Genomic DNA, 19,610 nt, shown 5'->3' on the forward strand with positions numbered 1-19,610 from the left:
ATATGTAAAAAGTGAAAAAGAATCTTATTTTTAATGTAATTTTCATAAGATGTTGTCTAAGCAATTTCATTATAATACGAAAATATTCCAAAAATATTTTTGTACTTTAAATGAATCACTTTCTGGAACAAAAGGTAAGTTTACAACAGTATACCCAACTGTTTCGATCATAGCATGCTACTTTATCCCACAAAATAATGTTCATGCTAACCTCTGTGGGACATGTAATCGTCACATTTTGTCTACCACTGATTCCCATAGCCAAAATTATAATACATAGCCACTGGTATTCAACTTACATCAGGATCAACACCTTAAATCTTTAAATTAATTTTAAAACTATAGAATATATGAAATTAGCAAAAAATCAAACATTTTAATGATTTCCAAAAACTTTTTGGTAACATATTGAGACTAATAAGAAAGAATGATACTTAATTGATTTCTATTAGTCAAAATCACAAAAAACATAATTTAATGTATCAATAAAGCAAAATACATCTTAGTGAAGCAATAAAGGTGAAGTTAATGAAAGCAAGTTTCATATGCTAAAGAGCCTTTCAATGAAATACTAATTACCTAGTTACACTAAAAATATCCATCTGTCAAGCATAAATTTGGCAGTCAGTATAAAGGTTCTAAAATAAGTGTTAATTTGTGACATTTATAAAACTTAACCATATATTGATATAATGATTTAAATAGCATTAGTAGTGAATTATGAATCAGTAATTAAATATTTAAATAAAATTTTAAGAAGTATATAAAATATTTCCTTCTCAAACCGGAATAAAGTACTCAACATAGCTATATTCTGGAAATGTCAATCAAAATTATATATGATGATTAGTCTCAGTTCTTGATTAGGCCTATGGTGCATAACTAACAAATCAAATACAGATTTCAGAAATACAGTAATTAGAAGTAGTTGAACATTCAAGTAGAAATAACTGGATGTCATAAGGGTAACTGAAAGGCTTTTGAAAAGTCTCATATATTGCAGAACTTTACATCTGAACTAAGTCAATGCTAGTGATTCAATTATTTGTTTTAATAATTCAGTAAAAGTAAGAATATTATTCAATACTGAATCAGATTTTACATATCAAATAAAAAGTTTAGAAAAACCTTGTCTAATAATATTAATTGTTAAGTTATATGATAGTGAGTTTATTTTAATTATCAGTTCAAGAATACCTTTTCATTATCATTAGTAAAATTTGCAATAAGCAATAAAATTGCAATAAGTTGATGCATTTGAATAACTAGAAGATAAAAAAACCCGGTACCATAAAGAAATTCTAGTTCAGAACTAGTCAGGGTATCACACACACTTTATTAAAAAAGACTGAAACACCTCCCAAGAATGTATTAAGGCTTCATGTCAGTTAAAAGAAAAGTAATCATACAGTTTGGAGCAGAGTCAGAAGCCAAAGCCAAATAGAGTCAAAAAATATATATGATACCTTACAACAACAGTCCAGTCTCCATTGTCTTCCCTTGAGAGGTAAAAAGGTTTAAAACAGTTAAATACTTGCTTGCATATAATATATTCTAATATGCAATTTTGGTGATAAAAGTAAGACAGAAGAGCATATGCTTTTAAAAGAAAGACATTTCAAAGTGCCTTTATTGAAAACAGATTTTTTAAAAGAGTTTCAGAAGTAAGAGTGATTATTTAAGGTAACTCAAAGATAAAACTGAAATGTCTGTATGCTTCACAAAAGAGACTCGATTCAAGTATTAAAAGGAATTCAATAAATTCTTAAAATGTTAAAAACGATCTCAAGAAATAACTAATTTAAATACAAAGTAAATAAGGAAATCAATGATGCAGAAGAAGCCCATTTTAAAATATGCAGTGAAGAATTTTAGAAGTAAAAGAATTTCTTTAAAAGCCAAGAACAGTAAAGGGAGATAGGTAAAGTAAGAACATATGGTCAAGATTGCAATTAAGGACATTAAAGAAAAGCAGGTGGACTGGAAGGGATACCTGCTGAGATGCTGAAAACATCCAATAAAGTAGGGTATGTATAAGTTACTTGCATAATCAATCAGGTGGTATAGAGTAGTGTCATAATTAATGAGTGGTGGTGCAGAACATCAACTGTTAGAAAGGTAAAGGTGATGTTCTGGAAACAAACTCTTATTTTGATGGGTGAATATGAAAAAAGCAAATAAACTAATAGGGAAGGTAATTAGCTTAGATGAGATTCAGTTTAAAGTTTGTGTTTGGTGTAAGAGTCCCCAGTGATGTTCTCTTCCTGGCGAGACAACAACAGGAGTTCTTACACATTAACAAAGCATTATATCAAACACTCAACATCAAGGAGGCCCCTTTAATAGGCTACCATGGTCTGTGTTCTCATGAAGGTGAGAGTCGACAAAGATTTCAGCAAGAAATTTCACTTGCAGGTATGTTGTCTGGTAGGATTCAGTTCTCAGTATTTTGCTGTTTATTATAGTTCTCTAAGTGGTAAACAGGAAGAGTATCAAGACTAGCTGCCTATGGTAAATCTTGTTTGCTCATAACTAAGTTCTCACAACAGAATCTGTAAAAGAGAAATTTCTAATGTAGAAACAAAGCCTAAAAATTAGGAGCATCAATGTAAACCAAAGACAAAAGTTCTGATTAGCAAAAAAGTAAACAGGACTATGGCCATTAGGGAAGACCTAAAGATGCAAAAGCTGTAAGAATTCTGTGTTGTATACCAAATCTTTAATCTTGTTTCAGTCACTGTGGCTATGTTAGGATACTTCCTTGAAGGGTTTAGTCAACTTGCCTCCAGTACTTTTTTAAAAAAAAACTTGGTACTACTGTCTTTTAGCCAAACTGCTAAGTTACAGGGAAGTAAACAAACCAACACCTGTTAAGTGGTGGTTGGGAACAAAAACACTCACATACAGCCATTTCAGTTTCTGTACACCAAATCCACTCACAAGGTTTTGGTTGGCTCAAGGTGCCACAGAGTGGGACTGAAACTGGAACCATGTAGCTGGGAAGTAAATTTCTTACCACATAGCCATGCCTGCACCTAATGTTAATTATGGATGCAAAAGTGAGGGTTCAAAGGCAGGCTGACAAAGAATAAAGTCTTTATATGTAACAGATGCACAAGAATAGTTAGCAACTGGAACACCCATGAAATACTTGGAAGAAGTTGATAGCTTTCATTACCAAGATGATCTAATTAACAGTGAAGAAGACTATCCAAAAAGAACAAGGCAAGAAATTTAAGGAAGCTAATACCTCAGTTGCAATCAAATTTTTTTAAAAATAAAGGTAGAAAGTATGATGTTTGTGTACTAAATGTGAGGTTGTACGATAGCAAACTTTCAACATAAATGTGGAGGATGTACAAAAACAGGGATGATGTGAGAAAACTGTACTACATATGTGTAATACATGAAAGATATGTACTGAGAGAAAAATGAAATATAAGAGGAATCAAATGTAGCATGCAAGAGAACAAAATGCACTGGTACAGATATGTGAAGCATATGGAGGATGAGAGTTTGGTGAAGCAGTGCCAAGGGAGTCCTGTGGAAGGGACTTGTGAAAGAACCAAGAAAGACTCAGGAACAAGTGTAGATACTGGACCTCACAAAAGAGATGAAGAGAGACAACAAATGACAAAGTAGTGTGTTGGAAAAGACCTATCCAAACAAAGAGATATGAAGTGATGATGTTGGATGAAAGAGATGTGTGGACCTGGCATATAAGATACATTATGAAGAAACTTCAAGAGAAAAACCAATTCAAGACAAGAAAAATTGTTTAAAAATGATAAAGAGCAAGGGAAGACTATCTTCTATTAACTAAAGCAATTCAGTTTTTCCAATTCCATGCTTCCTCATCCCTTTCCTGCTGCTCTAAGCAGCAGCATTTATGATGGTGGTGGTGGTGGTGGTGGTGGTAGCTGCTGCTGCAGCAGTCAGTAATAGCAGTGATGGTAGCAGCAGCAGCAGCACACTACATTCCCATTCATTTATAATGATCAAACCTACAAGCCAGCTGAAAAGATAGATAACAAGGATGAAGTGACAATCGTAGAAATCAAAGCTGTTTCGTAGACATTAGTTAAAACGGTACAAATTGCAATTCTTAAGACACAGCATCAGAAACTACTAAAAACATTCAATAATGCAGAAAAGCTTCTCTTCAGCTGCAGCAATCTCATTAATCCTATCACTGACACAAGAGATAGTCACATGCACAACAAGCTGTACAAGAATACATTATGAGACAAGCGAAGAGAGCTTAACAAGAAGATATTAGTTATAATACATTCCGTATAAAAAGAAACCTCAGAGATGGAAAATAAAACATTTCTAACAATAAGCAAAGGTTATACCTATATCACACACATTCATGTACATGCACCTATGTACATACTTATGCACCTACATGTATGCATATATATATTATATATTATATATATATATATATACACACACACATACCTACACATTCACACATACCTACACATACACACATACCTATACACATACAGATGTTTCACATATGCCATCATTTATACATATATATACATACACACATATACTCTACTATAAATGTACATCTATACACATGCATATATATAGAGACACATACATTTAGAGATACAGGCATATATACATACCCATATATACACACAAGATGCATATCATATATATATATACACACACACACACAATATATATATATATATACACATACACAATATATATATTATATACATACATACACATGCATGTATACATAGGCATGGCTGTGTAGCTCAGAAATCTGCTACCCAACCATGTGGTTTGGGCTCAGTTCCATTGCATAATACCTTAGGCAAGTGCCCCACACCAATAAAAGCCTTGTGATGTGATTTGTTAGATGAAAACTGAAAGCCTGTAGTGCGTTTATATATATATATGTATGTATATGTGCACTTATGTCTAGACATTACATGATAGTTGTAAACAGCATCATCATCATCATCATACAAGTGAGGTTGTTCATCTCAAGTCTATGATGAAAAACACATCCATAGGAAAATATGCAAACAGGTAAAGATTAGCAACAGGAAGGGCAGCTGGCCATAGAAAATCTGCCTCTCACCAAATTCCATGTGACCCATGCAGGCAGGTAAAATGGATGTTTTAAGTGATGATATTTATACACCAATATGCACATATATATACACATGTATATTATATATACAAATATGCGTATATATGTAGACGCATACACGCATACAGACAAACATATATACACATAAATACATACATACACACATATATGCTAGTACATACATATACATACACATGTTTGTTCAAGGTCAAATTATAGTTTGATATTATGAATTTAGCCCTTATTATTAAATATTAACTGTGTGAACATCAATGTTAACGTTTATTGCATCTAATATTATAAACACATTCTCATTAGAACAATTGGAAGGTAACATTTTGGCAGCCAAAAGCAAAGAAATTAACTAATTCTGTAATTACTAATTATTTCCTCCTAACAGATATTCTGAAAGACTTTATATAATGATTCGTATGAATGTAATTAAGATTATCTTAATGTGATTAAATCGAACACGATCACAAGTAAATGAGGTATTTCAGTGTAATATTCAACGCTAGTTGTAACCCATACAAAAAGAGAAAAAAAGAAAAAAATTAAAAAAGCTATTAGCAAAACTATTCAGTAATTATTTTTGTTGCAACCAAAAAACCGAATGAATTATCCATATTGAATTCCTCTAAACTCACTTTCACAAAAGATTTGGGATATAATATCTTTTGTACAGAATTTGAAGACCAAAAGCTTCAGAAATGCATCACAAGAATAAAATGTCAAACAAAATTCTAATTGTTAATATTAAAAGACAGTTGAGAAAATATAAACTATCAAAGCAGAGAATTGGTAATAAGAAAGTGAATGAATGAATGAATTTAGTTTTCTGTTTTACACTCAGGTTTTTGTCTTCTTAGTGAGAATAAGGTAATTTTTTCCCATGGTATTATCGAAGATGTTGTGGTGTCTCTCTCGAAAATTACAATTCAATAGTCATTCTTCCTTTAATACTCCATGAACAAAAATCAATATCTGATCACTATTTTAAAAACTGCATCCCAAAAATGACTTAGCTAAATTCTAAATTATGCTCTTCATAAAAAAATATACCGTTGCACTTACTAATTGAAATCGACATCTTAGGTAAGTTTTCGATTAGAAGAAACTAAAGGCTGAAAAATGCCATTAAAAACAGAAAAAAGAAAATACCAAAAATGAATAAAAATTGGAGATAATAAAAAACCGAAATTGCTTCCATTTCAATTCAGAATATATTTGATTTTAATCCTTGTGTTGAAGAAGACAGCTGAATCCATTGATAAACCATTGATTATTATTATCAATGGATTTCAACACCGATTTGCAATTAAAATAGTTATGTATGTAAATTAATATACGTGTGAATTTTTCTTTTCTGTCTTGTCAATATTTCATTTTGAAATATTAAAAAAATATTTTTCAAACCCCAAAAAAAGAAAAAAGGACACACTGTATTCAATAATAAACTAATCTAAATCAGAGACAGACATAGAAATAAATGCTAGAAATTAACAGCAACTCCGAATGTCAGCCATTCATTCCGAACTGGAAATCGTATCAAGTTTATAAGGAAAGAAAAAGGAAAAGGAAAAACAGAAACATCGATGGAAAGTGACAATTTAATTTCTTATTTCTTCCTCATCTTTCGCTCCTAACAAAATAACTTATTGATTCAATCGAATGAATGAAACACATTATATTCACAGGACAAACTATCAAGTGCTTTCTTCTTTCTTTCTTTTTTTTTTCATTTCAGAGATTATCATCATCCGATATTCATTGAAGAGGTGTCAGATTAGACCACCACACAGGATAATGTATAATAATAATAATAATAATGATGATGGTGATGGATAACAATGACTACATTAAAAATAATTATTAAAGAATTGCATTAAGAGGACATTTATGGATGGGTGTATAATAATAATAATGTGGAAGAAAGTTAACATAATTACTGCAACAGGTTGAGGGAGAAGAAAAGATAACATTTGTAGACACACACACAAATGTTAGATATACATATACACATATATATATATATATATACATACATAGACACTGTATACGTACACATAAACACATGAATATGTATATATGTGTGTATATACATATATATATATGTGTGTACATATCTATACACACACATGAATGTGTGTGTCCAGGGTATTTCATTGAAAAGAAGAAAAAAAATTAAATCCATTCCTCTTCTTCCCAAATGACATTAAAATTAGAAATTACAGCAGCTTTATTAGCAAAAAAGACCAACACATACACATACATACATACACATATATACACACGTACAAGTATGTATGCGCATATTACATACATACACACATATATATACATACATATATATATATATATATTATATGTATGTCAATTATATTATGTATGTATATATATATTATATGTATGTATATATTTTATGTATGTCAATTATATTATATGTATGTATATATACATATATGTATGTATATATTATATGTATGATATATATATTATATGTATATATATATTTTATGTATGTCAATTATATTATATGTATGTATATATACATATATGTATGTATATATTTTATGTATGTATATTTTTATGTATGTATATATTATAGGTATGTATATATTATATTATGATTCGGTCGGTGGTGTTGGGTTAAAGGTGTGGTGTACATGTCGTCAAGAGTAAGGAACATTGAAGGGGTTCCATTCTCTGAAGGAATTCATGACTTAACAGGTGATCGCAGATGAGGTTTCTCTCTCTCTCTCTCTCTCTGTGACAAGCTTCCAAAGAAAGGAGGGAGAACCTCATTTGACATTTCTCAATAAAAAAGAACCGACCAGGAATGGTTTTTGTCGCAGAGACAGACACATATACCGACACATATATACATATACTAGTGTACACACTGGGTGTATATTTAGCGTAGAACATCTGTACATTTGGTGGAATATGGATAAACAAATTGTTTAATGACAGATGAGAACAAAATGGCGTCCAACAACAAAATTTATTTTCTCCGTTTTTCTCCTTCGACATTAAAACAAGGAAAGGAGGAAAATAAAGGAGAGACAGAAGAGAAGTGTTTGGATTTGGGGTTTCTTTTTCCATTGGTTTTTTTTTCGGTTCGGTTCTGCTGGGTTTTTTTTTTTTTGGAGGGGTTTTAATTTAAAAAACAAAAAAAAAAGACACATTTCATTTTCATCCCTGATGGATGGAAATTTTGGAAGAAAAAATAAATATATTTCACAAGAGAATATTATGATTATTATTATTGTTATTTATACTTACATGATTGTGTCGTCAAAAAAGAAGGGGTTTTTTTTTTTTCTCTCGACTGGCCGTAAAAATGAGTGTCAGAGGAGGCAGTGAAGGCTGGGAAAGCAGTCAGTAGTCACCACTGCTAAAATAAACTGACTGACAGACAATATGGCTGCACTAACAACACCACCAGCAGCAACAGCAGCAGCAACAGTCAGCAGCAACGGCAGTGGCAGCAGCAGCGGCGACGGCAGAAACAGCAGCAGTAACAGTAGCAGTGGCGGTGGCAGCAGCGGCGGCAGCAGAAACAGCAGTAGTAGCTACAGTAGTAGTAGTAGTAGTAATAGCAGTACTAGTAGTAGTAGTAGTAGTAACAGTAGTGGTGGTGAGAGTGACTGTGACTGTGGCGGTGACGGTGGTGGGAGTAACTGTGGCTGTGGTGGTGGTGGTGGCGGTGGCGGTAGTAGTAACAGTAGTGGTGGTGGTGGTGGAGGTGGTGGCGGTGGCGGTAGTAGTAACAGTAGTGGTGGTGGTGGTGGAGGTGGTGGTGGTGGTGGTGGAGGTGGTGGTGGTGGCGGTGGCGGTAGTAGTAACAGTAGTGGTGGAGGCGGTGGTGGAGGTGGCGGTGGTGGTGGTGGTGGTGGTAGTCGAACGTATAGTAAAAAGAAAAATACGAACGGATATCGAAAGGGAGGAGGAGGAGGAGGAGGAGGAGGTGACTATCCAGTGAAAGTAGCAATACGCCGACTTTTCATACAATATACAGCAGTTGTTAATATATATATAGACTGATGTAATCATACGGGCTTCTGCGCACGCTCCAACATATATATACACGTAGAAGGCAACTCATAAACATACCGACTACGCTCTCTCTCTTTCTGTCTCTCTCTTTCTGTCTCTTTCTCACTCTCTCTCTTTCTCACTCTCTCTCTATCTCTTTCTCACTCTGTCTCTCTCTCTTTCTCACTCTGTCTCTCTCTCTATATTTATATATATAATTATAGAAAAATTATATATCAATCTAACCAATATTCTCTCTCTCTCTCTCTCTCTATCTCTCTCTCTCTCTGTCTCTCTCTCTCTGTCTCTCTCTGTCTCTCTCTGACTCTCTGACTATATTATAACTTGAACCAAATGTTCCAATCAACCAAATGTTCCACCTTGGCCATTCCAATTCCATCTTGCTGTTCCATTTGCATTTAATTTATTTCAAACGTCAAACATTTGGTAACATTAGTGTAACATGAGCATTCGCTTTTGTGGATGGTGACTGAGTGCTAAATGGTTCGGTGCAAGATTCAGTGCAGCTCGTGCCCGAGTTCGAGTGTCAAACGCCGCCACATTGCCTTTTATTCTTCATGGTTCCATAAGATACAAACCAGTAATATACTAACACCTATTGGGATTGAACACCTCCGCCTTGCATACTAAAAGTGCTTTTTATCCACCACGAAAAGAAATCGCTATTAATATCGAGTTGGAACTTGTCGAGGTCAACCAGTCAAATAATAGCTTTGGTATTAATCGATCTTACTCGAATTTGATGTCTTTGGCTTAACTTACAAATCTTTACCTGTTATTCACTCAGAAACTATGGAATAAATACCAGCAATGTAACCGTTCTTCCCATAAGATGTATATCTGAAGGCATAAAAATGTTTTTCTCGAGTATAAGAACAAATAAGTATTTGGAATAGTTATGGCAAACCATCGAGCCTTGTTGATGAGCATCCAAGATGACAATTCACAAAAATGAGGGAGTTACTTGCCACTTAGTAGAAGTGGCAGCTAAATTTTCGTATCATGCCCTATCATCTTAGAAAAGGACATATTAACCACTATGCCTAGAATGAAAACAAATTGGTCATGGCCTGAATGCTTTTGATGAAGACAGGTCTGCTTGGCCAAAGCTGAACTGGAGCTAAACTGCTGATGGTTTGCTGTGTAGACTGAGGCTTAAATGGTAGTTGTTGAATAACAAACTAATTAATATTTGATTGATTACCTCATACAATGATGTCTAGAAATTGTCCTCTTGGATTTTTTTTTTTTCCAGTATGCTTTTGTGAAGCTGGGAGAAAAACTGGATGTAAGAGAAGAAACTGTACTGGTACAGATATACTGGTACATTGAAGACTGACAGGTAAGTGTTATGCAATCCAAGAGGAAGGAATGGCCAAACCTCAGGAATCTGGCAAAAAAAACAAACTGCATATGTTGAGAAACTGTGCAGGGGATATGTTCTACCCAGGCAAGCATGGGATAAGGAATCAAATGATGCTGACGGTGGTGGTGATAGCAATGATGACATTGATACTGAATTGACCAAATTAAATGCTTGGTGGTTGAACCAGCAACCTCTGATCTTGTGAATAAAATCTTATTCATATATGGTTTAATTTTTTCATATATAATTAAATGGTTTTAATAATTTGGGAATTATTTGCCCTACAATTTATTGGTCTACGTTATTTAAAAAATAGACTAATAGAATGAAATCTATCACCTATGATCAACAAGCAATTTAATTCTTTTATTTATGAGGCATGGAATAAAGGTAAGTACTGAAGGAAACCTTATAAACTCTAGTGGTTATTTGCATATTTTTACAATTAGATATTACCTTTCTGCTAACCACTCAATCATTAAAGTTGAAGTTATCATAGAAGGATGCATGCTATGGTACAAGAATCCTTCATTAACACATCATTGAGACATGCAATCAAGAGTGTATATAGACATATCAGAGGTAAATAGCCACCGCTTACTATATCACTTTATCTGTGCAAATACTAACTGGTGCTTCTCGTTATTATTTTTCATCGAAATCGATCAACATCAATGGAAATTGCAGCTGTGATTAAGCGAACCATCCGTTCGTGTCCGTTGCCAGCCTCGCCTGGCCCCCGTGCCGGTGGCATGTAGCACCATCCGTTCGTGGCCGTTTGCCAGCTCCATCTGGCACTAAAAAGCACCCACTACAATCATGGAGTAGTTGCATTAGGAAGGGCATCAGCCGTAGAAACACTGCCAGATCAGACTGGGCCGATGCAGCCTTTGGTTTCACAGACCCCGTTGAACGTCCAACCCATGCTAGCATGGAAAGCGGACGCTAGATGATGATTACAGTAAATGTTAATTGTTTATAGCAACTAGCCATGTTGCAAACACCAAAAGCAAAAGAGCCGTTTGTCTTCGACAGAGAGAGAGAGAAGGTGTATTGTGAGTGAATCTGAGGATGGACTTAGCCAGTGTGAGAGAGTACAAAACCTTAGGATTCCTCTTACCACAGTCTACAGAGTGGATGGACGATTTAACAGCAAAGGAAAAAAAGTGTCAACAGCATCCTGGTCAGATCGATCTGGGCCCTCTGACAAGTGACTTAGGGGCTGTCAAATGAATCTCTCACTTTGGGGCTGAAAAGGAATCTCTGTTGTAAGACAGCTGATGCTGCAACACAAATGAGTTGGAGAACTTCTGTGAGGTTGTCTCCATCAACTTGGCTTCTATGGCAGAGAGACTAGAAAGAAACCTCTTCTTTGGCCAACAAATGTCCAAAACAGAAAACAGAAATGAATCTTTCGAAAATGATGGCGTCTATTTACTTTTGAAATGTCTGTGTACATACACACACATGGCAAATGATGGAGTCTCTGTGTAGTTGCTTGGCTGTCTAGAAATTGCAGCCAAATTGCCTTCAAATCAAACATTTCCTTTTTAAAAAAATTTCATTGAATAATCTGGTTCTTGCTTCATGACTCAGAGAAAAGAAGTATGCTTGTGAACAGAATACCTTTGATCATGAGGCTCCACCATTCAGTCTGATCTGGGACTAAACAATGACAAGAACTCAAATTAATTTTTTTTCCAGAAGTTGGAATATATCCTTCCTGTCCAAAGGTGGAAAGTTTCTGGCCAAAGTCATATTCAAAACATTTCTTTGGACTACAACTTATATTTGCAGAGAACACATCTTCAAAGACCGTAGAGAGCAGACTGTATTTTTGTTCTCTTGTATAGCTGAGAAACATAAACTGCATACAGATATAACATCAAGTGTTCACGAAAACTTTTTTGATATCCGAAGATCTTTTCAGTATCCCAAAATCCCTCATTTAATCAACATTAAAAACATTGAATCCATACTTCATGATCACCAAGATGATCTAAACACAATCTGCATTTCCTGTAGAAAACTTTATGGTTGCCTGCATCAGGCTTAATACTAGGTCAGTGAACAAAAGTAGTGGCTCAAGGAATTTATTGAAGCAAAAACCTTTTAAAAATCATTGTTTGTTCCTTCTCCAGCCATGCCTGGCTCATAAGGGCCGGTTTCCTGGTTTTCTCAGCGTATAGGTTCCCCACTTGGACGGGACGCCAATCTGTCACAGGTGAGCTGCTAGATGCAGGATGAAAGAGTGAAAGTTGTGGCAAAAGAGTCAGCAGAAGTTCGCCGTTACCTTCTGCCGGAGGCGCGTGGAACTTAGGTGTTTTGCTCATAAACACACACATCACCCGGTCTGAGATTCAAACCCGTGATTCCTCGACCATGAGTCCACTGCTCTAACCACTAGGCCATGTGCCTCCACTTTAAAAATCATAGACAGCACTAATTACCATTTGCCTTGACAAGCTTATTACTAGAAAGAGATTGAAGACATGAAGAGAAAACAGCATCATCAGGAGAAGCAGAAAAAGCAGTGTATACATAAAGCTAAATCTGCCTCTTTGATCCAGATATGTATACATCTTGTCTACAACTGGTGGGGGCCACTTAGGTACTTCAACCCTTCAGCAACCAAATCACTCTGTCAATTGTAATGCTTCTTTATTTGCATTGCAGTTGTTTATTTTTAGCATGACATTATAGGATAGGTGTGAGAGTCTGGCTCTGACTGGTTTGAACATAAAACAGGTGTAATATTTGGGCCAGATGTGGTCCATTTTAAAGCGAAAGGGTTTCAAAGAAATTAGGAACATTATTAATTCTAGGAACATTGCAGTTACTATTCTTCATTGTTTTGGTAAATTCCTTGTTAATTGTGTTGAGCCATTCTTGAGGTATCATTGTTTTTTCTTTGCTCCTGTTTTTCTCCTTATTTTGTCTCTTTATTAGTTTGTCTTTTATGATTTCATATATTCTCCCAATATTATTGGATATTTATTATTGCTGGTGATTTTTCTAGCGTTATTATTATTATTATTATTGAGTGAGAGAGCAGTGCATGCCATCAAAGTGATACTGGGGTAAAATATACAAAGCCCAGTATACCCATAATGACTACCTGTCTGATAAGGGTACACTAGGCACATGAATCACAACAATATGTGTGCAATATGGTGATCTCATATCAAGATAAACAGTGCATGACCTTGCAGGTGGGGCCCAGTTAGAATTTTTATCATGTTGAGTAACCCATCCCACTCAAAAGGTGTGTAGCAGGTGATAGAGTAGAAATTTGCCTCAAACTATCAAATGTTGAATAATAATAATAATAATAATAATAATAATAATAACAATAATAGTAATCTCAAACGAACTAAATAACACCAGGTATGTGTTCAAAGTTTACAATACGATTATAAACAATCTGTTTTATATGGGCGATCTGAAGCTGTTTGCTAGAACTGATGAAGAGTTAACCACTGTTAAAGAATTCAGTAATGACATTGGGATGGACTTTGGCCTTGATAAGTGTGCTAAAGCATCTTTTGTAAGAGGCAATCTCAGGCAAACAGCTTCCATTAAATTAGGTGCTGACACAATCATGAAGGAGCTTGACTCACAAGAAAATTACAAATACCCGGGGATAAATGAAGGAGATGGTATACAACATGCTACCACAAAGGAAAAATAAGAAAGGAATATTATGGGAGAATAAAACTCGTACTAAGAACTGAACTCAACTCTAAAAATCACATCAAAACCATTACTGGCACTTCCAGTAGTCCAATATAGTTTTAATATCATTAACTGGAATCTTACAAAGCTCCAATGCCTGGACAAGAAGACAAGAAAACTACTAACTTTTAAGAACATGCACCACCCAAAAGCAGATGTTGATTGCCTGGACCTACCTAGAAATAATGGGGGAAGAGGAATGATGCAGGAAGAATTGTGCTATAAGACCTCCACAATAGCAATGAACAGGTACTTATTTAAGACAGACAACTGAATGCTGCAACTTGTGTGTGCAAATACAAAAGCAGCAAAAAGTCACATTCTATTGTCAAAGAAGCTTACAAATTCACAAGGGAACTTGGGATCAATCCTGAAATATTTAAAAAACCTGAAACCACTGACACAAAACAAGCAAAATGGATCAAGCAGACTGCAAAAAAGAACAGGCAGAAATAAACTGAGGAGTGATGGCACTAGAAACCTCTGCATGGACAGTATGTACTTCGAAGTCAAAATGCTGATGTAGATCAAGCAACAACCCATTGCAGGACTAAAAGCAGAGACTGAAAGTTTCATATTGGCTGCACAAAAAACTACCAGGTTAACGTTCTTCAAAATGGTTCAGACCTCAAATGCAGATCCTGCGACACATATGACATATGGACTAGAAAAACAGCTGACATAATGAAGGGTCGTTCCTTGTGGCTTGTCATGTTTTCCATTTGTTTATTTTGTTGCTTGCAAAAAAAAAAGCCCTTATTCCATGTTCTCGTACTCATATTTTTATTGTCTATATTTTTGTCATGTCCTGTGCCCACATGCATATGTATATACGTATACATGTAAATATGTACATATACATATATATATATGTATATATATAGTATTTATATATGTATATATAATATATATATATATATATATATATATAATATATATATATATATATATATGGCCTGCTCGCTTAGCCAGCGGGGTGGCGTCATTCGAAGGCTAAAACAATGCGAACGCATTGTAACCAGCAATGTGTAACAATATCTGATGGTCTGGTCGGTCACATGATCACGTGATATATATATATATATATGTATATGTGTGTGTGTGTATACATATATATATTGTGTGGTGTGTGTATATATATATGTATATGACTAGTATGCATGTATGTATATATGCATATATATATATATATGTATATATATATTATATTATATAAATATATATATTTGTCTATATATATATATATATATATGTGTGTGTGTGTATATAATACTATATATATGTGTGTATATATATATATACATATATGTATACATATATATATGTATAATATATATATATATATATATGTATGTATACATATATATGTGTGTGTATACATATATATATGTATGTATATTTATATATATATATCGATATAGATAGATAGATATGAATATATATTTGTAGTATGCGTGTAAATATATAAAACATTTGATATTAAAAAACTTACTATTATTATCATTTTTATTTTTTCCTCACACAGCTATTTTTGCCACCATATTTTGCTATCGTTGTTCTCAGTCCTACTTCATGTTGAGTAGCTGGTAGTGGAAAATGAATAAGTTCAAAGCTTACAGCTGAAGCCATTATGTTGTGGCCATGAGGAAAATACAAAAGCCTGTTTACTTAATATGCCAACTGAAAATAGGTTCCATTCAAACCTCATGGTCACACGACTAATTGTAGGAAGAGCAAATAACGGAGAAAAAAACATTTTCTGCAGTACAGCCAACAAAGGAACCCATTCTGCTAGAAATAGTAACCAACACATACTCTCCCTCTCTCTCTCCCTCACACACACGCACTCTCTCTCTCTCTTTCAAATCATGCCCCTAAAATCTTTAAAAAAAATTAAAGACACATCAAACAATTTAGTCTTATGTTATATGGGATGTCTTGGAAAATAGGTCTCCTTGATCTTGGGTGACCTGGCACCAAACATCAACAACAGAACTTCAATAAGTCACACCATTTATAATGACAAGTCGTAACCTGTCCCCTAAGCATCCCCTACAGAAAAGAATTTCAACTTTATTAACCCAAGGTATCAGTTAGTTTATTTTGTTCACACCTGCAAATAGTGTCCTCATTTAAGCTGTTATGGTCACAAAATCTTCATTATGACAGTGTTCCCTCTTACCTTCTTTAAGTACTTTGTTGTATATGGGGACTCTTGGAATTTTAAACTGAACTCCTTATTAAAGAGATTTTTGCCATTCTATTTCCCATACCAGGAATATTCTCTTATTTGTTACTTTTCTACTTGTGATGTCAGTTAGTTGTTCTGCTTAAACCAAAGACTTTTATCAGAATTTGATCAAGAGATTAAACTCCCATGCTTATTAGCTAAACTGACACATTTTACATTTAACCAGTTATCATATTTTGCTATTCCATTGCTCCGCCAACAACAGAAAACCTGTCATTTTGGGAGACTATATCTTTTGGGCCTGGTTTTACAAATGAAGATTTTATGAAATTGGACTCTAAGAGAGAAGAAAGAAAATACTTATTAATACCGCTTATATTTTCAATATAAAAATGAAGAAATAGAGATACACCATTATTATAAAGCACAAAGCCTGATACTGTTAAATTTTTATAACTAATATCAGCATATGTCACCTTCACCGAATAGAAAGTTAAGTGCTAGGATGTGAATCTTAGACTATTGTCAGAATTGTATAGTTGTTCTTTTTGTAGTATCAATTTCTGAGACATGTTGAAATTTCTTAGAATAATACAAAGCTTTGTCTTGAGAAAGTTGAAATTAGGTAATTCAGCATAGATATTGTGGTTTCCTCAGTTATGTTTTTATAAGCTTAATATAGGAAATACTAACAATAGTACAATAGTATAAGGTTTCAGAAAATTGGACCCAGAGGCAATCATTTTCATCTAAACTATAAGTCAAAAAAAAGGAGCCGTTATTAAATCATTCGACCTGCTAGAAAAACAGCCAAGTTTCTCTCAAATGACATTCTGCTGTCTTAAGTAAGGACAGTACACGTTAGATATTGGTTCAAATTTTGGCACAGGACCACAAGTTCAGGGCAGGGGTTAAGATGATTATACAGACACCAATGCTCAACTGGTACTTATTTCGTTTACCCTCAAAGGATGAAAGGCAAAGTTGACCTTGGCAGAATTTGAACTCAGAATGCGAAGTCAGATGAAATGCTGCTAAGCATTTTGCCTGGCATGTTAATGATTCTGCCAGCTTGCTGTCTTGCAGGCCACATTAGATATTATAGACTAATATAGAGACAGGATCACAGCTGGATTCCCCTTTATCTTAAGTCGTCTTAATTACAGTTGACCTGAAATTAAGCTACCACAACTCTACAAGAATTGTACATATATCATCATCATCATCATCATCATTTAGCGTCCGCTTTCCATGCTAGCATGGGTTGGACGGTTCAACTGGGGTCTGGGAAGCTAGAAGGCTGCATCAGGCCCAGTCTGATCTGGCAGTGTTTCTACGGCTGGATGCCCTTCCTAACGCCAACCACTCCGTGAGTGTAGTGGGTGCTTTTTACGTGCCACCCGCACAGGTGCCAGATGGAGCTGGCAGACGGCCACGGATGGATGGTGCTTTTTACATGCCACCGTAATATATATATTCAATGTGTTTAATGATCTTAGGTTGACCTTTGAGCAGAATGTCAGGAGCATTTAAACTTTCATAAAGAAATATCTACAGTTGTCCTTTCATTTAAATTTACTTTTGCAATTCCAAAAAAGTCTATGCACTATCTTATAAACTAGTTGAGAAATTAGTTTCTTAATTGTTAAAAGGTTCATTAGAAAGAATTCATTAAGGAAAATAACAAAGCAGACAAAAATAAAATAAGATTGAAAGATATTTCAGACATAATTACAGCTGTTAATTATTTTCTTAAAATAATTCTCTAACATGATTATTTATTTATTTCTACTTTAACGGTTTAGTTTGTTTGGTTTGGAATAAGGATCAGTGGCCCATGATTTATAAAGGTCCTCTGCAACTGCTGAATTTTATACAACTAATACTCCTCTTGAATGGCTTGAGTTGATGGGTGCAAAAAGGAGCAGGAAGAGGATTCATGAGGACTAAAGAGTGGACACAGTGATTAGTGGTGAGGCTTAGAATGGAAAGATAGTATGTGTGATGTGAAGAAGAAGAAAGACAAGTGTACTTGAGTAGAGAATGGACACAACCAGCTGGCTCTGGGGTGCAGAGGTTTCCCACCACCAAAAAGAAATCAGTAAAAAGAGAGGGTACATCTGGGCAGCGAAAATTGGAGTATGTTGGTGAGGAACTTCATATAAGCCAGGTGGATGACCCTTTCTTTTTAGAGGAGAGATTACAGTCAATAATAAAATAACGTTTATTTCCTTATTATTAATTATTATTGTTTTGAATTAACTTGGTCGCATCATCATCATCATCATCATCATCATCATCATCATTATCATTATTATTATCATTATTATTATTAAAGGCAGCGAACTGGCAGAAACATTAGCATGCCAGGCGAAATGTTTAGTGGTATTTCATCTATCTTCTTGTTCTGAGTTCAAATTCCACCGAGGTCGACTTTGCCTTTCATCCTTTTGGGGTCGATAAAATAAGTACCAGATGTACTCGATTTATCAACTTCCCAAAATTGCTACCCCTTGTGGTAAAATTTAAAACCATTATTAATTATTATTATTATTATTATTATTATTACTATTATAACTATTGTTATTGTTGTTGGTTTGAATTAGGTTTGGTATTATTATTATTATTATTATTATTATTATTATTATTATTATTATTATTATTTTTTATTATTATTATCGTTATTACTACTATTATTGAAGGTGGCGAGCTGGCAGAACCGTTAGCACACTGAGTGAAATACTTAGCGGCATTTCCTCTGACTGCACATTCTGAGTTCAAATACCACCAAGGACAACTTTACCTTTCATTCTTTTGGGGTCATTAAATTAAGTACCAGTGAAACACTGAGATTGATGCAATCAACTAGTCTCCTCCCCCAAAATTTCAGGCCTTGTGCCTACAGCAGAAAGGATTATTATTATTATCATTATTATTGCCTTTGCACAGCTTCTAATGCTGGAGGTGTACTATGGTGTCAGCTGTTCACTACCAGGGAACTAAGGTGACACCTCTAATTTTTTGAGCACCTTCTGGAGTATTTGAGCGGTTCCAAGCAGTGCTGTTTTCTGCAATTGTTCCACCCTTATTGCAGCCCCCATTTGTTCCATGTACTTCTCAAGATTTTTACTCACTGT

At 34.4% G+C, this 19,610-nt stretch overlaps 1 protein-coding gene across 10 annotated transcripts in view; it reads right to left on the reverse strand.

Annotated features, from left to right (window-relative positions):
* The window catches only part of LOC115222629 (synaptobrevin), a 51,307-nt gene extending 42,712 nt beyond the window's left edge, over window positions 1–8,595 (reverse strand). For 3 of the 10 annotated variants that reach the window (XM_036511507.1, XM_036511509.1, XM_036511506.1), the window contains exons 1-2: window positions 8,408–8,594; window positions 1,467–1,499 (exon numbers count right to left, since the gene is read on the reverse strand). In XM_036511507.1, the coding sequence (XP_036367400.1) occupies window positions 1,467–1,499; window positions 8,408–8,409 (35 nt within the window). In that variant the 5' untranslated portion in view covers window positions 8,410–8,594. Of the gene's footprint in view, window positions 1–1,466; window positions 1,500–8,407 lie in introns of all 10 variants that reach the window. The other 7 variants (XM_036511512.1, XM_036511511.1, XM_036511505.1 and 4 more) reach the window with 5 other exon arrangements.
* Between the last annotated feature and the right edge of the window lie 11,015 nt (window positions 8,596–19,610).

The sequence above is a fragment of the Octopus sinensis genome, linkage group LG20 (assembly GCF_006345805.1).
Source record: "Octopus sinensis linkage group LG20, ASM634580v1, whole genome shotgun sequence".
NCBI classification, from domain to species: Eukaryota; Metazoa; Mollusca; class Cephalopoda; order Octopoda; family Octopodidae; genus Octopus; species Octopus sinensis.